This window comes from Liolophura sinensis, chromosome 5 (assembly GCF_032854445.1).
Source record: "Liolophura sinensis isolate JHLJ2023 chromosome 5, CUHK_Ljap_v2, whole genome shotgun sequence".
NCBI classification, from domain to species: domain Eukaryota; kingdom Metazoa; phylum Mollusca; class Polyplacophora; order Chitonida; family Chitonidae; genus Liolophura; species Liolophura sinensis.
The window spans coordinates 13,755,996-13,774,753 of NC_088299.1; the positions used below are offsets into that span (position 1 = coordinate 13,755,996).

The 18,758-nt window shown below is 38.7% G+C and overlaps 2 protein-coding genes across 2 annotated transcripts in view; one reads left to right on the forward strand and one right to left on the reverse strand.

Annotated features, from left to right (window-relative positions):
- The first annotated feature begins 64 nt into the window (after positions 1 to 64).
- On the forward strand, positions 65 to 15,988 carry LOC135465622 (geranylgeranyl transferase type-2 subunit alpha-like). The gene is made up of 13 exons (XM_064742900.1): positions 65 to 90; positions 1,659 to 1,769; positions 3,175 to 3,299; positions 5,464 to 5,651; positions 6,262 to 6,459; positions 6,668 to 6,751; positions 7,188 to 7,270; positions 7,694 to 7,795; positions 10,200 to 10,363; positions 11,079 to 11,167; positions 11,452 to 11,580; positions 14,391 to 14,663; positions 15,376 to 15,988. Exons 1-13 carry the CDS (start codon positions 88 to 90, stop codon positions 15,519 to 15,521), a joined length of 1,695 nt encoding a protein of 564 aa, XP_064598970.1. The 5' UTR covers positions 65 to 87; the 3' UTR covers positions 15,522 to 15,988.
- The window catches only part of LOC135465623 (sorting nexin-16-like), a 55,702-nt gene continuing 42,270 nt past the window's right edge, over positions 5,327 to 18,758 (reverse strand). The window contains exon 8 of the transcript XR_010444047.1: positions 5,327 to 5,351. The gene's annotated coding sequence lies outside the window, so the exon portion shown is untranslated. The remainder of the gene's footprint in view (positions 5,352 to 18,758) is intronic.

Genomic DNA, 18,758 nt, shown 5'->3' on the forward strand with positions numbered 1-18,758 from the left:
TTCACGGAACTCTTCTGTGATGGGAGTTAGTAAAAGTGGCCTATTATACAGCTTCCGGCGTTATTGGGAACAGCGTGACTACTGACAATGGTGAGGTGTCAGAGAAAATCTCTCTGATTATGCCTTCAGTTTTGACTGACTTACTGTGGTTAGCCTGATAAATCACTGATGAAGTTGATTTAACATTAAAGTTTTCTTCAGCTCGATGAGTGAATCGTGTAAATGGGGTTGATTGATGATGTCAAGAATGACAACAATGTCATCAACACACTCAACCATTCACATCTTCACCTGTTATTTGTGAACTTGTCAATGTGCAAACGAGCATTTTGAGAAATTTACTTGTCAGTGGCAACATGTTTCTTTATGGTGTTCTCACATAATGTGAACTGAACAGATCAACAAGCCGAAAGAAAAAACTAAATGGCTCCATGATTTTCAGGGGACCTCCATGGGCAAGTGGTTAGAGTGCCAGCATGGCGCAATGACCCAGGAGCCACTCACCAATACGAGCACTGTGAATTCAAGTCTTCCCTCCCCGCTTGTATATGGGAAGGCCTGCTAACAACTGCAGATAATCCTGGGTGTCATGCGGGTTTCCTCCCACCATCATTCTGGCCAACATCGGATAAGTGAATTAAATATTCTTGCATAGAGCGTAAAAAGCACCGATGAAATTAAACACCATGATTTTCAAGTTCTTTAAAGGAGATCCCCCAACAAATTTATTTCACTTTAAATGTTCCCTGGACCTAATGTCTATGCTATGTTAGTATGTCAACTGCATTTAAAAAATATTATGTTGACATTTGAAAACAAACACATTTGAGTTGGATTGTCTGCTTATCTTGTCAGCCACAGAGCCCTGGCCAGACAACGTCAAGACATGAAGTGATTATGTATGGAAAAGCCCTGCAAAGCATTGAAAAATCCTTTAGGCCTACCCACTGTGCTTTTCTAGAAGTCATCGCAAGAACTAATCTATTATTGCCCCTGCCTGTACACCTAATTAGCACCCTGAAATCATATAAGTAAAACAGTTTTACAACAAATGATTTGAAAGATACCAGAGTTACATTAGATCCTTGAAAAGAGTGTACAGCATAGTGACACAGCGATACGATGACCACTTTTCGCTCACATATTGGCCACGTAGATGACACGGACGTCTGATTCGTGTGACATGAATAGGTCATCCAATGAAGTGATGGTAGTACTCCGAGAGAATTTGGCATGGTTTCGCAGTGCACAGAATATGAATTTTTATAGTGCAATACCGGCTGCGACAGGAAGAACCATGTATTCAGGATCATGAGTGGCATTGACGAAAACAGAAGGTCATTACTTTGACCTTTATGTGGACTGCACTGTGAAGTGGTTATTTCCTGGTACAAATTGAAGTGGATGCCTTGTTTAGGTTGAGATTAAGTTTGTGTTATGTAGATTTGACTTCAAATAGTGCATCTGATCGAACTTCACTCGCTCCACACCCCCACCCAACCCCCTCCCCCCCCACCCCCTACCCACAAGATGCCTGCCAAACTTCGATTTTACTGTACTACACTTTTGGTTCTACGTTAGTGGCTTGCTCTGCAGTAAGACAAAAGTTAATTAAGACCAAACTAAATTCATGTAGATGTGTTCTGGTTTGATTTCAGCATGGAAGATTAAAAGTCAAGACAACGGCTGAACAGGCTGAAGCCAAACGACTGGAAAGGGAGAAGAAATTGAAAATTTACAATGCTGCTATGCAAAAAGTGATGGAAAAGGTAAGAGCACAGCAGAACATACAAGATCAAGAGTCATAGCTACAGAACATACAAGATCAAGAGTCACAGCTACAGAACATACAAGATCAAGAGTCACAGCTACAGAACATACAAGATCAAGAGTCACAGCTACAGAACATACAAGATCAAGAGTCATAGCTACAGAACATACAAGATCAAGAGTCACAGCTACAGAACATACAAGATCAAGAGTCACAGCTACATGTGCACACTATAGGCGTACGTCCTGACTATTCTATCTACCACACAGCCTCATGACTTTGGGTATATTTATATTTAACAACTGCTTTTTAATACATCAAGAACTTGTAAAATGATGATAGCACATACAATGGTGGAAGAGCAAAATGTATATTTATCTTATCAGTTTTGGTGGAAAAAAAAGCCGAGACATAAGATTAAACTGTTGGGGTGGCTTGTAATTCTGACTACCCTGTTCTAAAATTTGGGACAGATATTAGTAGTCTTGAAAATAGAATATAACATTTCTGTACCAGCCTTTTGGAAAAGTAAAGATGTGAGTATGTTGTTCATCAGATGGTCTAACCATATGAGAAAAAAGAACCTGTTAGAATTACATATATATTGGCTAAAATGAGCAGACCAGGTGTCCCAAATTTTTGAAGAAATAGGGTAGGCTTTGATATATTCTATTTAACATAAAATTTTGGAACTTTTTCAATTAACTGGAGAGATCTTTTTTTTATTTTGTGATGCACTAGCCTACATTCAGCAGTTTGGAAACTACTTATAAGTCACCCAGAAAACTGACTGCTATCATAAAATAAGTGCAAAATTCTTGAGTTAGTATTACAGGAAAAGACCTCGAAGTCAAAGAATCGAAGTAGGCATCACTTAAAACTGTGCATAAATATACTTTCATTTATTTTTTTTAGATTTTTGTGAAGAGAGTTAAAGATGCTCAAATATTTGAATGCTAAGGTGGACTTCATGGACCATACATTCAGGGTTTAGGAACTCTGACATCACAGAAAGTATTTCAAACTCTAATCATGACACTGAATGCTACAATAACTCTCTAACCCATGAGTAAAAGATTACCATTAAAAGATTCCCAAAAATTCGTTCCTTCTGATGGACATCAGAAAAAAGGTGATGTGACATTCCTAGATACTGTCAGTATGGCTCATAAAATCCACCTTACTATTAAAAAATTTGAATGCCTTACAACACAAGTATTTTTACCTTTAGTTTTCAGTTGTCTGTATAATGAATCTTACTTCACATTTTAGCTTTCTTTTACTTCAAGCAACAATCAAAGAAATATATAATTAATAAATTGTGTTTTTCAAATGAATGGGACCTTTATTTCACATTCTTTTCTGACACTGTATGATTATGGAAAGCTGTTATGATGTTTCAGAGGAAGAATGGGGAATATGATTCAGAAGCTCTTCATATCACCGGAGAAATATTATCAGCAAATCCTGACGTCTATTCTCTGTGGAATTTCAGGAAAGAAATTTTTGAAGCCTGGAAGGAACAAAAGTAATACTAAGTTGTTTTGTTTGTGTTTTGATGTAAAAAAAAAATGGAGTTTGTTTCGTTTCATTTAACCTCTCACAAAGTAAAATAGGAATATATATTTACTACTTACTCATGTGTCTTAAATACTTACGTGTTTATCCAGTCTGTCAGCAACCTGCGTATGGTCGTGGGTTTCCCTTGGGCTTTGCCCAGTTTCCTCCCACCACAATACTGCCTGTTGTTGTATAAGTGAAATACTCTTGAGTACCAGGTAAAACACTTATCAAATAAACTATATATTTATCCAGTCTTTTGTCTGTAAATCTAAGTTGTAAATTCAACAAATTTGTATAGTGTACAAGTTGTTAAAAGGATTGAACCATGCCGTCCTATACTTTTGCATATTATCCTGTGTATTCATTTGGCAGCTGCACTCCAAAATTTTTGTATGCCCTTGCTGTTAGGCTGAGCCTATTATGGTGGCGATCTGTAATGATATTATGATCTGTATTCATGTCTGGCCTAGATCTCCTTATGTTTTCCATGGAGAATTTTAATTTTTGGTGGATACACAGATACACAGATCTGTGATTGCCATGGTAACCAGGTAGCCATTTTCCTTATGTATACTATATAAAAAGATATGATTTCATGTCCAGGCTATAACTGGGTGTAGAGTTTTAATTTTTGGTGGATATCTTTATACACACATGATGATATGTCTTGACTCACATTTGTTCATTTCCGCAGTTGTCATGGTTACCATATTGCCATTTTCCTATGTATTCTATATATATATAGATAGGATTTCGTGTGCAGGATATAACTCCATTTGTTTTCTGTGTAGAGTTTTTACTTTGTGTGGATACATACATACACAAATGATGATGTGTCGCGACTCATATTTGTTCATTTGCGTGGTTGTCATGGTTACCTAATTGCCATTTTCCCTATATTCTATACCAATAGATATGATTACGTTTCCGGGCTATAACTCCAACTGTTTTCGGAGCAGAAATTTAATCATTGGTGTATACATATATACTCAGATGACGATGTGTCGCAACTTACATATGGCCATTTTCGGGGTTGTCATGGTAACCAGATAGCCATTTTCCTTAAGCATGTATATACTATAAAAATATATATGATTTCGTGTCTGGGCTACAACTCCAACTGTTTTCCACATAGAGTTTAAACTTTAGGTGGATACATAGATACACAGATGACAATTTGTCGCGACTCATATTTGTCTATTTTCGTAAGTTGTCATAGTTACCAGATAGCCATTTTCCTGTGTGTATATATATGTATATATATACTATTTAAATAGATATCGTTTCGTGTCCGGGGTTTAACTGTTATCCGCATAGAGTTTCAGTTTTGGTGGACACATTTGTCTATTTGTGCGGTTGTCATGGTATCCACATATGTATCATCAACACCCATGAAGATTCCAGTCAGGCATTATACTCACCTCAATGCTGCTGGTATTCTTTTATACATTTCAAACAATGCATTTGTTTGAGGGGCATGTTGTGTTCACCTGGACTCTTGTTCACTTATACTGTGCTCATCAGTATTATGAGTGGAGAAAACTGGTGCCCAGGTTAAATCATAGGGGGTTTGCAAGTTAGTGACAAACTTTCCCACATAAGTGTGACTTACAGCACACTATATCAGTAGAGGATGAGGGGTCATCTTCAATTGCCTATCACCGGCCCGGATAGCACAGTTGGTAGAGCGTCCGCTTCGGGACCGGTAGATCCAGGATAAGTCCTTGGTCGAGTCACACCTAAGACTTTAAAAGAGGAAGTTGTAACTTCCTCGCTTGGCGTTCAGCATGAAGGGGATAGTGCAACTACTGGTTGACCCGTATCAGTATAATGGCTCGGGCGGGGCGGCTTACTTGCCTTCGGTAAGTCATCTCAGTGATGCAGCACTAAATAAAAGAGCGGTGGAAATCCGTCCTGCAACAAGGAAGCACATTACACGTGCATGCACCCTAATGATTCCTTCGTCGTCATATGACTGAAAAAATTGTTGAGTACGACGTTAAACCCCAAGCACTCACTCAATTGCCTATCATCACCAAGTGCCACATACAGTGAGAACAACAGAGTTCCCTCTGTCCAAGGCCTATAAACAGTGTAATGTTTTGATCGTTTGTAAACCTATTTTGTAGGTCTGAGGAGGAGTTGAACAAAGTGTTTCAGGATGAGCTTTATTTCGTGGAGACGTGCCTGAGAGCCAACCCTAAGTCTTATGGCTCCTGGCAGCAGAGGTGTTACATTCTGACCACAATGCCACGCCCCAACTGGACACGAGAACTCGGCCTCTGCAACAAGTTCCTGGAGTATGATGAGCGGAATTGTAAGTTTGTCTTAATTAATATAATTTGCCATCCAAACAGTGTAGATGTGTTATTGTGGATTTTATGTCATGAAGCTTTAATAACCGTACTTTTACATGCACAATGCTTCTGTAATTTTGTGTCTTTTTTTTTTTTCTGTAATTTTGTGTCTTTTTTTTTTTTTTTTGGATAAATTGTATTGTGTGTTTTAAAAAAAGGTGTCTTTGCTGAGTTAATAGTTTAAGGCTTTGTGGCCAGTTGGATTGCAAAAGTTGTTTATCAGAAAATTTGTCAGGTATTTGGTAAAGGACACAACAGGTGTTTTCTCCAGCACTAACCTGATTTATCCCATGTAAGAAATTCTTGAGACTGGCAGAGACTCTGATAAAGTAAAGACATGCACACAAAAGGCATTACCTCAACATATGACGCCTGGCAATAGTTTATTCTTTGTGGAAACTCAGTGATGGGATGAAATAATTCAAAGATGAATTCTCTAATATAAATATTTATGTATTTAATGAGAATGGATTTGGTACCCCAAATACAATTATACTGTGGCCATAACTTAGTAGCAGAATTATATCCAGCCGATTGAAACTCTAGATAATGTTTTTTTTCCTCTTTCAGTCCATTGTTGGGATTATCGCAGATTTGTTGTTAACCATGCAGAAATATCACCTGAAGAAGAATTGGAATTTTCCACATCCAAAATTAGCTCAAACTTTTCAAACTACTCTTCCTGGCATTACCGAAGCAAGTTACTTCCCTTGGTAAAACCAGATCCAAGTCAGCCAGTTGGTATCACAGAGGAAGCCTTACTGAATGGTTAGTCTATGATCTATAGTTTTAAAGGCCAAAGTAGCAGGAGGAAAAATCTGTTTTCTCAATTCAGAAGTTGTAAGAAGGCTCATGAATATGTCATCAAAAATATTTTTAACCGTGTAAGAGATATATTAAGGCTTAATGAATGTAAATTTGTGAAGTTTGTTTTTGTGATTCTGAATATACATGTATTCTGTTTGAATTTCTCCAGAGTTTGAGATTGTACAGAATGCTTTTTTTACTGACCCTGATGACCAGAGTGCATGGTTTTATCATAGATGGCTGCTGGGAAGGGGTGAGTATTCCGTATAAATGTACTGTTCAGTTAGACTCGAAAATCCATCCAACAAAGTCACAGGTTCAAGTCCAGCTTTCTCTGATTTGGCAGTGGCTTTACATTGAGAGGTTTTGCCGCAGGCAAATGATTAGATAAATAATGGTAGGACTTTAATTTTGTCGTAGACCTTTTCATGCATTTAGTTACTCTATTGTCAATTTCAAACTTAGCCATAAAGTATTGTCACCTAATCTCTGATTTATTTTTGTTTTGAATGACTACCTGTAGTGTTTCTGAATTTGTGAGCTACACACATTATGTATGCTGAAGACTGAAATCTTTCACCTTCAAGAAAACTAAGCTTCTTATAGAAATCCACATTAATTGAACAATTCTGGAAACTTTTAAATGAATACATACTTTGTGCTGGACAGTTTTCTTACTCTGTTCTCAGGCCAGACAAAGCTAGATGTCCACTCAGTACTGGTGTGTAAAGCTATGAGTACAGTTACAGTTGGATTCACCACTCCGATATTGGTAAATATGGTGTAATTTTTAGTTTTGTTTGTCGTACAAAGACATACCATATATTAACATTTTCTGTGCATATACATTTGTATGCTTTATTGGTAAATTTATGTTTTTAAGTCAGGTTTGTGTAAGAATATAATTTAATTGAGACATGGGTTACAAGAAAACTTAAAAAAACGCAGTTCACAAAGCTGTGTGAAAATTACTCCTCATGTGATCACTGATGGAGACATCATGCATGGATTGTGAGAAAAACTCATTACTTCTACAGTTTTTAAATATTGACTTGCAAAAAAAAGTATGTGTAAATTGAGAGAGAGCCATGGAAAACATTAAAATATGATAGTAGAAATATATGAAGTAAAAAAAAAAGTAGATGCCTTTGTAGGTATGTACATGTAAGTAATGATCTATGTCTGTTTTATTCAGATAGGGAAGGACTATGCTGTTGGTGTGACTGTGAATGGGTCAAGGGTCAATGATGGCAGCTGGACAGTTCCTGGTGGCAAACACAAGTATTCGTCTGTTTGGGTAAGTTATTGGCTTTAAAGGCAAATATCAGATATAATATGAATGACCGTTAAACAACGTCCAAGAAAATGTTTCGATTTATTTTTTTAGAAATTTTCCAACAGAGTAAAATGGTTTTACGACATCAGATTTTATGGTGGTCTGTAGTGATTCAGAGAGTATCAGTGAGGTCACATTCATTTTGTTTTGCCTGAAATAACTTGTTTCAAAGTTCATTTGGTAAATGTTTTAATAAATCTATATATCCCCCAGGCTGTGCCTAGTTTCCTCCCACCATAATGCTGGCCGCTGGTGCATAAGTGAATATTCTTGAGTACGGCGTAAAACACCAATCAAAATAAGTAAATAAATCTATATGCATAAGCATTTTTAATGATGAAATGTAGTCTGTCTGTGTGTTTGAGTCATGTCACTAGTTTCAAAATAATCAGAACAAGCTACCATAGAATCCAAACTTTCAAATGCATTTTACAGGGTTGATAATTAAAAAAAAAAGAAATGAATAAATAAATAAATCGCAATTTTTTTTAGGGACAGTGAATAGTGGTCTTTTAGTTTTATCTGACATTACTTCATGCTTGTGTTTTCTTTACGTTTGAGCATGTATGTAGACTTTGTACATGTTGACACACATGTAAGTACAGGTAGATATATTGGTTGATCTTGCTGTTAAGCCTTTGGAGGAATGATTTGAAGTGAGAAGGACTGGTTTTAAGTTACAAATAGCTCTTCAGTGCTGTAGAAATAAGCTCTAAACAATCTCATTAATTTGAACCTGCCACACGTTCTATTCAAAGTTCGAACTACAAATTGGATGGTTGGGGATTTGAACCTGAAGCTCCATCATTTGTTATATTCAGGATAAAGTGTACACTTTATCCTGAAAGTCAAAACTGACATACAGTGCATTTGATTGTAGTTTTTTCAATCGTTTTCTTTGGTATGGTGGTAATATGTGGTGTTTCCAAGAAAATGGTCAATCTAACCAGTGTATTTTCAAATGAGAAAAGTAACAAACACGTACCTTAACATTCAGGCCACCTGCCCCTCCCCCCCCCCCCCCAACACACTCACACACACACAACCCTCAGCTCTCACCTTTTTCATAGGCATGCCCCTGAATTTTCACCTAACTTAACTCTTAGCACCACCCTGCAATTCCCCTCATAGTTGGGCATGGTCTAACTGCTCCTGACATGCTGAAGAGCTAAGGTGTGTTTCATTTACAACAGCGTAAGTGTTAATTCTCCGCCCAACCAAAATTGTTCGTCTAAACTACAAGACAACTCGACCCTGCTTGGTGTTGTCATGTGGTACAAGCCAAGACAAAGTTTATTCCATAATACTATCCATCCATACATTTTCACACCTTTCTTAAAATATTTACACATATTTACACAAAATATTACACATTCCGAGCCATGATGGATTCACAGTGTCTACCTTTGTGGCTACCATTAGGCATGCACCCCTTAACATGAACACAACTGGGCCTCTAACCTGTACAAAACAGGTGGGCCTCTAACCTGTACAAAACATCAGGGCATTTTACCGGGACAAAAATCCGTGTAAAATACATGGGCCATACTATGCATGTGGGTCAACAACCTGCACAATAACACCTGGGCCTTCAACCCATACAAAAACATCTCGGTCTTTAACCCGTCCAAAACATGTGGGCCTCTAACCTGTCCAAAACATCGTGCCTCTAACCTGTTCCAAACATCTGAGCCTCTGACCTGTCCAAAACATCTGGGCCTCTAACCCGTCCGAAACATCTGGGCTCTAACCTGTACAGTAACATCTGGGCCTTTAACCCATGCAAAAACATATGGGTATCTAACCCATACAAAAACGTCTGGCCTCTAACCCATCCAAAAACATCTGGGCCTCTAACCTGTACAAAAACATCTGAGCCTCTAACCCATCCAAAACATTTGGACCTCTAACTTGTTCAACATATCTTTGCCTGCAATCCTGTACAAATTATCTTGGGCCTCTAACCCATACACCTGCCCGGTACAAACTTTAAAAGGAGCCCGCTTTATTGGGCCTCAGCCTTATAAAAGTTTTATTACTACTGTTGACAGAATGAAATATCAAAAGCAAAGGTAAAGTTTTGCCAGTACTTTGGTTCATACGACAGATGAGAGTGAACCAATTTCCTACCCATGCACATTTATTACTCCATATTCTCCCTCAAACACGGGTTGCCAAGCGGACGCCAATGCCTGCCTGTCACAAAACAGCACATGCTCCGCATGCCCCACACTGCTAGTCACACCAGTGGTCCCCCTCCCCCACCGCTTCACCGAAACAATGACTTTCAGGAGAAAGAAATTTCATTTTAATTTATCCGTCAAAAGAAATTTATATTTATTGATGCGACTTTTGTGATATGTAGATATTGTCAGCTGGAGAGAGGATTCCAGACGCTGACCTTAAAGTGGACGTCACAGTGACCCAGTGTGGAGAGCCTAAGCCCTGTGTTCAGACCTCAGTTCACATGCCCAGTGGGTCTGGTCCGGTGTCCTGGCAGCGGTTGACCACAACAGGGATTACCTTCAGGTCTGACCATTCAACCTGTAATTGCCAAAATTGTGGCTCTCAATGCATAAGGGAAACATTCTAGTTCGGATTAAAAGACCAGTGAAATAAATCAAAATAAGTAAATAAATAAATTGAATTAAAAGATCAAGGATCACTGGGTTAAGGACCAGTTTTCAAAGCTCATTAATGAAGTCCAGACCAGTCCACACGTTTTAAAGTTTAACAGAAGTTTTATATTTGCTTTGCCGCATTCTGCAGAATCAAGATAACATTTACACAATTATGTTTTGAAATTACCTTCCATGTGAACCAATGCAGAGGATTAATTTACCTGTGTCAAATTTTAGGTCAACCAATTTGCACCAATTTATTTCCAATGTTGTTCAAGCTTTCAATATTTATACATGTATATATATATATATATATAATATTCTTGAGTACGGCGCAAAATACCAATCAAATAAATAAATAAATTCAATATTTATAACAATTACTTTGCTTTCATTGCTTTTAACCATTGCATTAGTTTTACTCTTTCAAACAAGTGGCTTACTTCCATGGTTTCCAGCCATTACATTACTGTCATTATTTCCAGCAGATCGTTGTGAGCTTCCCGCAGCACTTCCCAGTTTCCTCCCACCAAAATCCTGTGTATAAAGTGAAATATACACTTCTTTCATTGTTACCATGCCATTACCTTACCATGATTATTTTATCGTTTTTATGTTTCCAGCCATGAGATCAGTGCCACAGCCAGCGTATTTCTCACCAAGGAATTGGAATCTTGTCATGAACTCCACGAACTGGAACCAGAAAATAAATGTAAGACACTGTCTGCCCTGAACAGATTAATCTTAGCAACCACTTGATGATGAGAAAAACTAAAAATACATGTTGAGTATGCGCATGCATGTGAAAAAATGGAATGCCCTTGCTTTAAATAACAAGCCATATCAGAATTTGACAATATTTTTATACATTTTGTGAAATTTCAGATCGAGTTTTAAGAACAAGCCTGATCCTTTAGGAAACGTTCTGCATATTTAATGATTTTTTTGATTCTGATTGGTCATTGCTCATTTTAAGCTTTCTTCTTTCTGTGTTAGGGGCACTTTTGACAATAGTACTACTGATGAAGTCCCTGGACCCAGAGAAATATGAAGAAGCCATCTCTAACAACCTGATCCAACTGGAAACTCTGGACAGCAAACGTCAGAACTACTACAGGGATCTCAGTAAGCCATTATGTCTTCTCAAACCAAGGGGTAAACTGCACTAGTTTGTGTCTTGTTTGTGTCTTAGTAAGCTGTTATATCTTGTCAAACCAAAGGGTAAACTGCACCAGTTTGTGTCTCAGTAAGCCGTTATATCTTGTCAAACCAAGCGGTAAACTGCACTAGTTTATGTCTCATTAAGCCGTTATATCTTGTCAAACCAAGGGGTAAACTGCACCAGTTTGTGTCTCACTAAGCCGTTATATCTTGTCAAACCAAGGGGTAAACTGCACCAGTTTGTGTCTCAGTAAGCCGTTATATCTTGTCAAACCAAAGGGTAAACTGCACTAGTTTATGTCTCAGTAAGCCGTTATATCTTGTCAAACCAAAGGGTAAACTGCACCAGTTTGTGTCTTGTTTGTGTCTCAGTAAGCCGTTATATCTTGTCAAACCAAGGGGTATACTGCACTAGTTTGTGTCTCGGTAAGCCGTTATATCTTGTCAAACCAAGGGGTAAACTGCACTAGTTTGTGTCTCAGTAAGCCGTTATATCTTGTCAAACCAAAGGGTAAACTGCACCAGTTTGTGTCTTAGTAAGCCGTTATATCTTTTCAAACCAAGGGGTATACTGCACTAGTTTATGTCTCAGTAAGCCGTTATATCTTGTCAAACCAAGCGGTAAACTGCACTAGTTTGTGTCTCAGTAAGCCGTTATATCTTGTCAAACCAAGGGGTAAACTGCACCAGTTTGTGTCTCAGTAAGCCGTTATATCTTGTCAAACCAAGGGGTAAACTGCACCAGTTTGTGTCTCAGTAAGCCGTTATATCTTGTCAAACCAAGGGGTAAACTGCACTAGTTTATGTCTCAGTAAGCCGTTATATCTTGTCAAACCAAGCGGTAAACTGCACTAGTTTGTGTCTCAGTAAGCCGTTATATCTTGTCAAACCAAGGGGTAAACTGCACTAGTGTGTGTCTTCGTAAGTTGTTATATCTTGTCAAACCAAGGGGTAAACTGCACCAGTTTGTGTCTCAGTAAGCCGTTATATCTTGTCAAACCAAGGGGTAAACTGCACCAGTTTGTGTCTCAGTAAGCCGTTATATCTTGTCAAACCAAGGGGTAAACTGCACTAGTTTATGTCTCAGTAAGCCGTTATATCTTGTCAAACCAAGCGGTAAACTGCACTAGTTTGTGTCTCAGTAAGCCGTTATATCTTGTCAAACCAAGGGGTAAACTGCACTAGTGTGTGTCTTCGTAAGCCGTTATATCTTGTCAAACCAAGGGGTAAACTGCACCAGTTTGTGTCTCAGTAAGCCGTTATATCTTGTCAAACCAAGGGGTAAACTGCACTAGTTTATGTCTCAGTAAGCCGTTATATCTTGTCAAACCAAGCGGTAAACTGCACTAGTGTGTGTCTTCGTAAGCCGTTATATCTTGTCAAACCAAGGAGTAAACTGTACTAGTTTGTGATTTATTCAGAAACCCTTTCAGAATTTTGCTCTCCAGAATCACTGAACGGAAGAATCTCTGGCCATTTAACATCCTTCAAGGGAAAACATTGCATATGCAAATTAGGTTTGGACTGACCAAATAATGAATAGTGTGAATGTGAAGAATTTTGAATGTGCAAATTATGATTAGCTCGCCTTACGAAATAAGGAGAGGTATTGTGAGAGGGAAATCAGATGCTGTCGGTTGCGTTGTCGGTGTCCAATTTTTGGACAGTCATAGGGTTGCAGTGGCCACCCATAGTACACAGATTGCCAATCACCGGTCACAATTTGCATATCAAAGACCAAGGAAGACTTTTACCTTTAGTCTTTAGGGTTGCAATTGCCCCCCATGATTTGTGATCTGCACATCAGAGACCTTTGTGGTAAAGTTGTTCACTAACTCCCCCCAGTGATAATTTAGAACTGAATAACATGAAATCACTGCTCTGAAATGTATACGCGTATGACAAACAGTCATCGTTGTAACAGTATAATAATTTTGGTCTTTCTTATTGATTTAATGGAAAGTCTTAGCACTATTTAATTAGAGGATAATATCTGTGTATGACAGTGTCAATTATTCTACGTTTTGGTGGTTTAGAAGTCAATGTTTAGATTTCAGTGTTTGAATTATCACATAACTTGAACATTATGCTCTTTTACAAACTGCTCAATCAGATAGTCTACTGGTATTCTCTGAGCGCCTTGTTTCCCAATGTTGTGTGGTTCGCATGCAATTACAGAAAAAATATTCACAAATTTCACATTAACTTAATATGGGAGCTTTGTGTAAGACTGAGTGAAAGTACAATTTAGTGCAGGTACATGGAAGCAACCTTACAATAATATATGGGTGCCTCCGTGGCTCAGTTGGTTAGCATGCTAGAACAGCGTAATGACCCAGAAGCCTCTCACCAATGCGGTTGCTGTGAGTTCAAGTCCAGCTAATTTTGGCTTCCTCTCCAGTCATACGTGGGAAGGTCTTTCAGCAACCTGCGGATGGTCGTGGGTTTCCTCCAGGCTCTGCCCAGTTTCCTCCCACCATAATGCTGGCCGCCGTCATAGAATGAAATGTTGTTGAGTACGGCGTAAAACTCCAATCAAATCAATAAATAAATACAATAATATATCGTTGATGTCCATGGCCACGAACAATATTTCCTGTACTTGTGGTTGTAACCTGTGCCAGTATGTGAAAACAATGCATTCTTTCCTTTATTTGCATGAAACATAACCTATGTTTTGGTGTGTGGACCTCAACCAGAACAAAGTAGATTTTCAGTGTGTTCACAATATTGACTGGCATTAGAAATTTGGTCACTACTTCTCTGTTCTTCAGGAAGTAAATTTCTGCTGGAGAATGCTATAGAGAGACTGGACTGGACCACGAATCAGCTGGAGTTACCTGAGAGAGGACTGACAACTGTAACACACCTGGATCATCTGATGTCGTTAAGGAGACTCAAACTGGCTAAGAATCGACTCAAGTCCCTGAAGGGGTTCTCCCACCTGCAGGGAGTAGAGGAGTTAGACCTGAGTGAAAATCAGATACAGGATCTGACTGGCCTGGAACATCTCCCTCTTCTACACACACTAAGCCTAGTCAACAACAGTATCCTTTGATTTGATCAAGGTCATTGTATTTATTTCTTAGATGGGTCTTTCATTTATATGAGGGTGGCCAGTGTTATGGCAAAAAGAGCCCTTGGGCAGTATACAAGTAAAGTGGAGAAAGGATAAAGGCTTGTGATTCAAGAATTGCTCTCCTCTGGTAATATGTATTGGCGGATTCAAGTATTCATTGACAAGTTAGGTTTGAACCTGAATCCTTGTGATGTATTTTACTCTTGACTATGCTCACTGTGGGAGGTGGAAATCTGTGTGTTGCATGTAAAAAAGTCTGTCAGTTACTTGTTAGAGGCTTGTGGTTTACTCCAAACGTGCCGGTTTCGTCCACATATGAAACTGATCACAGATATATCAATATATCAATGACCTCAAATCAGACCCTCAGGGCTCATCACCATTCCTCGACCAGTTAATGAATTAATGAATGATTATGCCTTAATGAGACCACATATTCTTGAGTACAACGTAAAACGCAAATCAAGTGATTAAGTAAATGAATAATTTATGCATTATTTCAGACTTATCACAGTGAGAAAATGTTTGAACCAGGATAACTACCATTATTTAAGTGAAACATCTCCCAGTACTTCATGGGACAAAAGTCATACCAAATAAACCACAAATGATGGGGATCATTTATATTAATGTACATAAAGTGTGTGCCGTATTAAGGGCTGCCCTTAACTGATCTTCAGATGTTCAGAGTATTGAAGACCTTAATGTGTTGAGATCTAATCCTGCATTGAAAATTCTACATCTGACTGGAAATCCATGTGTGAAAACAGAAAACTTCCAGAAAAAAGCGTCTGAAGTGTTTCCTCGTGTGAAAATTAATATTTAAAAATTACTCAGAAATTTTTCAAAATGCATACAGGTTTATTTCACGACATTCCTAAACCATGTTGATCATGGTGTGAAATGTTTACATGTTTAACGTGACAAATGGTTTTAATATGCATGAGAGTGTTTGTAAGCATAATTTATTTACCACAGATCTAAAAGTTTGTTATGACAGATTTTATTTATGCGTCAAGGTTTGTGCCATTACATAAATTGTATTTCACACAATCAAATTCATGAATGTATCGTAGTAAAACATTTTCTTCAGGGCAGGACAATTATGTTGGTATCAAAGAGGACATATTCGTTGAGTGGTGACAACTGTCAATCATGCGGTCCCTGCTTGTTGTGATACATATGCATTAATAAATGTGCTGTGGAATGAGTATTTAACCTTGTTCTTATTCATAGCAAAGAAAACTGGGTTTACAATCCTCTGGATGGTTGTTTCTTTCTTTCAAAATTATTTATGAGAACAGTACAGAAAAACATTGACCGTTTTCAATAGCCGACTTCGTTCAAGATCTGTTACCTGCAGTCATACAGCATATGACTTACTTGTGGCCTATCACTGTGTGGCTTGTTATTCATACAGAATATAACTTACTTGTGGCCTATCACCATGTGTCTTGTTATTCATACAGCATATGACTTACTTGTGGCCTATCACCATGTGTCTTGTTCATACAGCACATGACCTACTTGTGGCCTATCACCATGTGTCTTGTTATTCATACAGCACATGACTTACTTGTGGCCTATCACCATGTGTCTTGTTATTCATACAGCATATGACTTACTTGTGGCCTATCACCATGTGTCTTGTTCATACAGCACATGACTTACTTGTGGCCTATCGCTGTGTGGCTTGTTGTTCATACAGCACATGACTTACTTGTGGCCTATCGCTGTGTGGCTTGTTGTTCATACAGCACATGACTTACTTGTGGCCTATCGCTGTGTGGCTTGTTGTTCATACAGCACATGACTTACTTGTGGCCTATCACTGTGTGGCTTGTTGTTCGTACAGCACATGACTTACTTGTGGCCTATCACCATGTGTCTTGTTCATACAGCACATGACTTACTTGTGGCCTATCGCTGTGTGGCTTGTTGTTCATACAACACATGACTTACTTGTGGCCTATCGCTGTGTGGCTTGTTCATACAGCACATGACTTACTTGTGGCCTATCACTGTGTGGCTTGTTGTTCGTACAGCACATGACTTACTTGTGGCCTATCACCATGTGTCTTGTTCATACAGCACATGACTTACTTGTGGCCTATCGCTGTGTGGCTTGTTGTTCATACAACACATGACTTACTTGTGGCCTATCGCTGTGTGGCTTGTTCATACAGCACATGACTTACTTGTGGCCTATCACTGTGTGGCTTGTTGTTCATACAGCACATGACTTACTTGTGGCCTATCGCTGTGTGGCTTGTTATTCATACAGCACATGACTTACTTGTGGCCTATCGCTGTGTGGCTTGTTGTTCATACAGCACATGACTTACTTGTGGCCTATCGCTGTGTGGCTTGTTATTCATACAACACATGGCTTACTTGTGGCCTATCGCTGTGTGGCTTGTTGTTCATACAACACATGGCTTACTTGTAATTATCAAGTTAACGGGTCAGCACTGGATGATTCACCTTAATGGCTTATAGGCCGAATTGTTTATTCGTTCATCAAGGATGTTTTAAGGCATCCGATGCCCTCAAAGTGTAACATTCTATGCCTTGCAGGATGACCATGGTGAGTCCTTCACAATATTATAAGCGTTTATTTCCTCATGACTATATAAAAAAATCAAATCTTTTTTATTTTCTGTTTACTTCGATTAGTAGGCCTACATGCACCTTATTTTCAACCTTGTGAAGACGGTGCCGGTGTTGTCATTCCTTATTTGTGCTGCTTCACTGGCAACATATACATGTACCTCAGTGCTGTTGTTCCCATTGCAGAGCTTCACAGAGCAAATTAAGTGTTGTACGAACTTTGATAATATACACCATCAATGTAGATTGTGCATCCTTGAAAATCACCGAATCTCTTTGATCAGAGTTGGTAAAGTACCTTATAAAACGGTATACCTTACCGAGTCGACCAGTACTTAGTTTTCATCAAATGCAAACTGGCGAGGAAACACGAAGACAGCATGGACATTTTATTGCGCGAATCTGAATTGAAACCACGTCTTCAGTTGCGAGCCGGTCTTTGGCTCTATGGATTGTGAGTATAGTTTCATGTAAATCATAATAACCGAATCACTATACTTAGTATCGTTATATTTGTTATAGCACAGATACTGGAGAAAATACTAAACCATCCGAGACGTATACTTCGGTTTGAAATTAGTGGAATACATATCGTGACAAACGCGATAACCAACTGCTGTCACACAAGATGCAGGTTTAATGCCAACTTATGACCGGGAATAAGTTGACTCGCCCGGTTTCTCTGTGTGCATTGCCAGTGAATACAAGCGGTCGATGGGCATGTGCGCAGGCTTAATACGTTTGTTGAAGACAATGTTGCAAGGAGTTTTAGAGTAGGGCAAAGACAGTCCTGAAGCGCTCAGCATGACAGATGTGCAATGAGAAGATTGTGACAACCTCTCGAAGCATTATGGCAAGAATACCTGCTTATTTAATGTAAATGACCATGGGGTTAGCTGGTCGCCTTGGTGTTTGTCACTAACCAAAAGGAAAGACTGTATGCGATGGGCACATGCAGAGCTTGATAATGGTGAACTCTGAAACTAAGACTAAAATCTGTTATAAAGTAACATACCCTGTAAATCTGTTTTGCCGAGATGAATTTGGTGTTGTCATATGCTGAAACGCCAGCATGGCGTAATGACATAGGAATCTCCCACCAATGCGGTTGCTGTGACTTCAAGCCTAGCTCACGCTGGCTTCCTCTCCGGTCATACGTGGGAAGGTCCGCTAGCAACCTTGTGTAAGTAAAATGTTCATGACTACGGCGTGAAACACCAATCCAATAAATACTAGTAAATAAATTCATATGCTGAACACAGCATGTCGACGCTAAATTATATAAACAATTACGAAATGCTCATTTTCTGTGGGGATGCGTGTTGTAATAAGGTCTTTCTGAGTGGATGGCTTCAAATTAATCCTTGAAGAATCCCTTATACGCGGACTTTAGCCAGAAAGCGCCAAGAAACAATTTCTAGTATTTTAGAAATTCTGCAGAGAAAGCTTCAGT